This window comes from Gracilinanus agilis, unplaced genomic scaffold (assembly GCF_016433145.1).
Source record: "Gracilinanus agilis isolate LMUSP501 unplaced genomic scaffold, AgileGrace unplaced_scaffold40440, whole genome shotgun sequence".
NCBI classification, from domain to species: domain Eukaryota; kingdom Metazoa; phylum Chordata; class Mammalia; order Didelphimorphia; family Didelphidae; genus Gracilinanus; species Gracilinanus agilis.
In genome coordinates, this window is record NW_025374068.1 from 1 (window position 1) to 6,657 (window position 6,657).

General features: G+C 42.8%; 1 protein-coding gene across 1 annotated transcript; it reads left to right on the forward strand.

Annotated features, from left to right (window-relative positions):
• Nucleotides 1-313: 313 nt before the first annotated feature.
• On the forward strand, nt 314-1,613 carry LOC123255164 (zinc finger protein 665-like; the record flags this gene model as incomplete). The annotated part of the gene is made up of 1 exon (XM_044684015.1): nt 314-1,613. A coding segment is annotated over one exon (1,300 nt), but the record flags the coding sequence as incomplete, so codon positions are not given.
• Between the last annotated feature and the right edge of the window lie 5,044 nt (nt 1,614-6,657).

Here is a 6,657-nt window from a genome sequence, read left to right on the forward strand (position 1 = left end):
TATGTATGTATGTATTTGTTTTTATTGCACATTTCTTTCAGGAGGAGAAATCAAGCATGACGTGAGAGGGACATCTCCAGAGATAGGCCATTCTGCGGAAGAGACTCGCAAGCGAAGGTTCATGAGCGACGGTCCCAGGGAGTCCCCTTTGAGAACCCGCAGCAGGGAGAACACTTATGAATGTAATCCATACGAAAAGGCCTTGAGCCGCAGCTCCAGTTTTGCTCAACCTCAGAGAATCCACACTGGAGAGAAACTTTATGGATGCCATCAGTGTGGAAAGACTTTCCGCTGGAGCTCCTCTCTGGCTCAGCATCAGAGAACCCACACTGGGGAGAAGCCTTACCAATGTAAGCAGTGTGGGAAAGCCTACACTCAGAAGGCCAGTCTGATTCTCCATCAGAAGATGCACAACGGGAAGAAGCCTTATGAATGTGGCCAATGTGGAAAGACGTTCTCAAAGGGCTCTAGTCTTGCTTTCCATGCGAAAACGCACAAGGGAGAGAAACCCTACGAGTGCAGCCAATGTGGGAAGATTCTGAAATGCAGCTTCAGTCTCGTTGTTCATCAGAGAATCCACACTGGAGAGAAACCCTATAAGTGTGACGAGTGTGGGAAGAGCTTTCGACAGTTCTACAAATTTGCTGAACATCAGGGAATCCACACAGGAGAGAAACCTTACGAATGTACCCAATGTGGAAAGACTTTCCGAAGGAGCAACAATCTTATTAAACATCAGAGGATCCACACTGGTGAGAAACCCTATAAGTGCAGCCACTGCGGCAAGTCCTTTTCCCAAGGCTCCCAGCTTGTCTTCCACGAGAGAACTCATACTGGAGAGAAGCGTTACGAATGTGATCAGTGTGGGAAGGCTTTCACGTGGAACTCCAGTCTTGCGCTACATCAGAAGATCCACAGAGGAGAGAGACCTTATGAGTGCAAAGACTGTGGCAAGACGTTCCGAGTCAGGGCCATTCTTAACCTCCATCAGAGAATCCACACTGGAGAGAATCTTTATGAATGTAGCCAGTGTGGAAAAGCTTTTACCCAAAAGTCCAACCTCACCCAGCATCTGAGGACCCACAGTGGAGAGAAGCCTTTCAAATGTTGCCAGTGTGGAAAGGCTTTCAAGTATAAGAAGAGTCTCGACGTACATAAGTGTGTCAAAACGGCAGAGAAGCATTTTGAGTGTCTTCAGTGTGGAAAGATTTTGAAGAGCAGGAAGAGTTTCGTCTTCCACGAGAGGCTTCACACTGAAGAGAATATCTATAAGTGTGACCAATGTGAAAAGATTTTCCAAGGCAAAAAGGCCCTCGCTCTGCACAAGAAAGTCCACACTGGAGAGACACGGTACGAATGTAAGGACTGCGGGAAGGTTTTCAGCCAGAGTTGTCGCTTTGTCGTCCATCAAAGAATCCACACCGGAGAGAGGCCTTACGAGTGCGATCAGTGTGGGAAGACGTACACCCAGCGGGGCCATCTTACTGTGCATCAGAGGATCCACACTGGAGAAAAGCGTTATGAGTGCACTCAGTGTGGAAAGGCTTACACCCAGGGCAGCCATCTCACTGTGCATCTCAGAGTCCACACCGGAGAGAAACCTTACGAGTGCAGTCAGTGTGGCAAAACCTTCAGAAGAAAGCAAGAGCTTCATTCCCACCAGAGAGTTCACACCAGGTAGGAATCCTATCCGTGTGGCTAAAAGGGAGAGCCGTTCAGAGAGAGTCCAGAGCTTCCCAGCAGAAGATTCAGTGGGTACGAGAGCCGTCGAGGGGTGGAATGTGTCACACAAAGAAGCCTTCGCCACGTGCTCCGTGGGCTCCTGCCTCTCTCTGGGAGATGGAGGTAACAGTCAAGGCTCAAGTGTTTTCTCCGAGTATAACAAAATGGGGAAATTGCGCTGACCCTCTAGGTTGCAAAATGTCAACAGCAGGCAGTAGAGTTACCCACCAACCACAGGGTTGAGTGAAAGGAAACATTTGGATGTTCTGGAAAATAGAATATCTTCAGAAGAAGGAGGGGGCTTATGGCAATTGGAAGAGGGAAGACATCCGAGTTGTCTGAGGATATAAAATTGGGGCAACTGAGGGGAATTTCATGGTCTTCCCCCAGGCCTCCCCGATGTGTACATATTCAGCCACCATTGAGGCCATGGCATGTGACAATCAAGAAACTTCTCATTAACTTGAAGTCATTTCTGCCTCCTGGTTTTGGGGACCCAACAGTCACGGCTATGAGGGATTCCCCTGATGGACTTGAGGCAGGACAAAAGGTGGCGTAAATAGGCCGCTGCTGCTCAGCAGGTAAGAGGCCCTGCGGTCTATCTAAAAAGTGGTCTTGCTGAAACTGGGAATCGAGAAGAACTAAATTCCATATAAGAGGCATCTGGCTTATTTGACATCTGCAGTCAGTCAGGGCCTCTGGACAGTCAGAGAGACCTACCTTCAGGGACTCCGAAAGGAAGTGGTTTGGTGTCTTGGTAAGTCCCGACTGACCTTTTCCTCTGGCCCGATTGGTCATTGGAAAAGGATTATAAAGAGAACAAAAACTTTTCTGTGGAATTTTCAGAGCCATCAAAAAGACACGGACTCTTCAGACTCTGCGCTTTTAAACCTGGCCAAGTTGGTAAGTAGACAAGAAACACCAAAGAAAAAGGAACCTTTTTTCCAGGCTACAGAAATGTATGGCATCCTCAATGAAAGACTAAATGTGTGAATTTAATAAGGGTGGCAAAGCCACGAGGGTGGAATAAGGGCAGGAAGTCACCTGACTTTCCCTCCAAACCACCTTAAAATACCTCCTATAATCCAGTTCTGGAGGGGCTGTAAGTTGACCACAATGGTCTGATTGAACAATAAAAAGAAGGGGCCAGAAAGAAGAAGAGGAAGGGGGAAGGGAGAGCTAGAATGGTGTCCATGATCTCACTGAAATGAGATGGGAAAGGAGCTTGCAATGGAAGGGGAAGATGGAGGGCTGGCAGAACAAATACTCAGAATTATCTCAAAAAAAGGAATAACAGCTACACAGTTCCAACACAGAAATCCATCCATGGAAGTGTGAGAGGGAAGAGGCAACCCAAAAGGACTGCTTCATGGAAAGGGGACCCATTAGGAGAGGAAGTGGTAAGAAGTGAAACAGATTAGAGGCACGACAGTAAAAAGAGAGAGGACAGATGGAAACAGATTGGAGATGGAAACGAGCAGGTATCCTGTTTTCAATGTGAACGAGACGAACTCAGTCATAAGACAAAAACAGATATTAGGATGGATTTAAAACCAGATTCCTATGACATATAGATTTATAAGAAACATACAGATCAAAAATACAGGTCTGGAACAGACAGTTGTAATTCAGAGGAAACCCAAAAAAGAGCAATTAGGAACTCAAAGGCAGAAAAAAAAAGCAAGAATAGATTTAATTAAAACAGATAGTAGGGAAACTGCTTTATCCTAAAGGGTAGCACACAATGAAGTAATATCAACATTAAACATACTACCAAATGGTATAGCTTCCAAGTTATTAAAAGAAATGTTAAATGAATTAGAGAAGGAAAAAGTTTTAAAACTATGCCAGTACAACACCACTATCAGAATTAGATAAATCCAACCAAAAATAAGCCAGAAAGAAGTTGAGTTGGACAGAATTTTAAGAAATATAGATAGGCTAGACCTCTTCAGAAAATTGAATAGGAATATAAAGGAGTCTATCTTTTTTCTTAGTGATACATGACACCTTCACTAAATTCAACTATATAGGAGGGCATAAAACCCACAACTGGGTGCTGAAATATGAAATTCATCCTTTTCAGGAGATAAATCTTATCTCAAGCATACCATATCACACTTCAGACTATCCTTCCCACTGTCCAAATAACCTTCCTAATGCAGATATCTGGCCCTTTCAGAAACCTTTAGTGGCTTCTGTGTTCTTAGAGGCTAACAGAACATCCTTATCCTGCCATTTTGAGCTTTCTAAGGACTGTCTCCAAACTTTCAAGCCTAGTTGTCAGGAAGCATTTATTAAGTACCCATCTACTAAGTGCCAGGCAATGTGGTAAATCCTGGGCATATTAAAAGGCAAGGCAGAAAGTTCCTGGTCTCCAGGAGCTGCTTTAATCGAGGAGAGACCATGCAGACAGCCGTGGACAAACAATGTGAACAGATGAATCAGAGATGATCTGGGGGAAAGCGGGTATGTGGAAAAAGGAGAGTTGGAGTTGTAAGTTGTAGGAAGCTCTTGGGGAGGAGATGAGGAGGGAGAGAATTCCAGGCACGAAAGACTGTCAGTGAAAGTCATGAGCATTGTTTGATAGTGCTGCCCTTCACTTCCTTAGAGTTGAAACCAAAGTGGACTAATCTCATTGTCCTGGGTCCTTCTCATCTCCTGCCCAAAAGACTTCTCTAGGTCTTGGGTTGGAAAGGATCCCTATCTGTGACTCGGGCAGTCCTTTGCTTCATTTAAGACCTGGTCCTCGTGTCACTTCCTTTACATAGCCCTCCCTGAGTCCTTGGTCTCCAAGGGGCCTTTCCCTGCAGAGTTTTTCCCTCTGTCCCTCTTCTCTTCCTTTCTTACTTTCTAGATCATGTCGTGCTTTCCAATGTACATATCCTTCTTCCGTGTTGCACTGTAAACGTCTTTGGGGAGGGTCTTGTCCATCTTACCCTTTGGGTTTGGGAGGCTGAATATAGTTAGCCATTGAAGGGAAATGTGTAGATCTAAATTTGAACGGTTTGCTTTATCCTTGGAGAAAGAGCCGCAGTGTTGTATTTGAAGAAGCAAAGCCTGGGTTTCAAAATACTAGTTCCCATTTTGTATTGGATCAACCATGATTTTGCCTCCCTATGCTAAGTACAAGTCCTCAAGGAAAAGAACATTGAAAAAGAAAGATGGGGAGAGACAAGGGAGGGAGCTGGAAGGGAGCTGAAACATACCCCACCCCAAAACCCCCAAATCAACTAGATAAATATCTATAATTTTCCACTTTTCCTATCATCAACTCAGTCATCTTAGGCAGAAGATGAACATGTTGGCTCTAAGTAATAATATCACCCTTGTTTTCATAATACTTTTGGCCTTTTGGTACTCTATAGCATGAATGGGTCTCTTTTGGTTTTCCTTCTTGTTTGGAGGTTGGGATATATTTTTTTCAAATGGTTGTTGATCATTTTTTCTTTTTTGTACTACTTGTCCTTATCACTCTCTGATTTATCTGCTGGGAAATGCTCTTTACTCTTAGAAATTTGGTGAGTCCATTTCTCACATATGCTCACTGTCATTGTATTATTGGAAATATTTACTACGTAAATAAGAGTTTCTTATTCTTGATTGCATTGCTTTGATTTACATTAAAGGTTTAAAAAAATTTTGGTATCTTATACTTTGCTTCAATTCACACCTTTGATTTCCTCTGGCTGAACAAGTGGTCTCTGATTGTAATGGAATACTATACTGCTTTAAGAAATGAGCAGGAAGATTTCAGAAAAACCTGGAAAGACTTGCATGAACGGATGCGAAGTGAAGTGAGCAGAACCCAAAGACTGGCACACAGTAACAGCTGTATTCCATGATGAACAGTTGAATGATCTCCCTCTTCTCAGCAATACAGTGATCCCAAGGATTCATGACGAAAAATGCCACGCACCTGCAGAGAAGGAACTGATGGGGTCTGAATACATTTCATTTCACTTTTTTGGTTGTTCAAGAGCTCTTCCCCAAAATGACTGATATGGGAAAATGTTTTACATGATTATAGATGTAAAATGTATATCTAATTCCTTACAGTCTCAGGGAACAGGGAAGAGAGGAAAGGTGGGGGAGTGAGAAAGAGAATTTGGAACTCAAAATTTTTTTTAAATGAATGTTAATTATTTTTATACATAATGTGTGGGAGGAATTAAACATTATAAAAATTATTCCATCTGTATTTGTAAAAGGCACAATTCTTTGTCTTCTAGTTTTTTGAATTTATTCTGTCATGGTTCAAGATGTTGGTCTGTCCCCCAATTTTTATTTATTTAATTTTTGCTGCATTGTTATGCACTTTTCCCAGTAATTTTTTTAAATCCTCACCTGTCATAGAATCAAATACTAAGACAAAAGGTAAGGGTTTCTAAAAATAAAAAAAAGAATACTGTATATTGGTTCCAAGGCAGAAGGGCAGTAAAGGCTAGGCAGTAGGAATTAAGTGATTTTCCCACAGCCACACATCTAAGAAGTATATGAGACGAGATTTGAACCTAGGACTTGGGTTCAAATCCTGTTTCTAGGCTTGGCTCTCAAACCAATAGGGTACTTACCTGCCCCCAAGCTATTTTCCTTTTAATGCTTTTCCTTATTATTTCTCAAATGTTATTTTGTGATATGAATTTCACTTGGTCGAAGCTGACAAAGGATACTCTTTGTCTCGATAGGGACAACATTAAATCTACAGTAGAGTAGCTGGGTAATTCACTTTTGCGTTGGCTCCATTTAACCATAAAACTCTATCATCTCTAGTTCTTCCTTTCTTTAAAAATATATTCTATGGTCCTAGGTTCAAATCCGGCCTCAGACACTTCCCAGCTGGGTGACCCTGGGCAAGTCACTTGACCCCCATTGCCTACCCTTATCAACTCTTCCACCTATAAGTCAATACACAGAAGTTAAGGGTTTAAAATA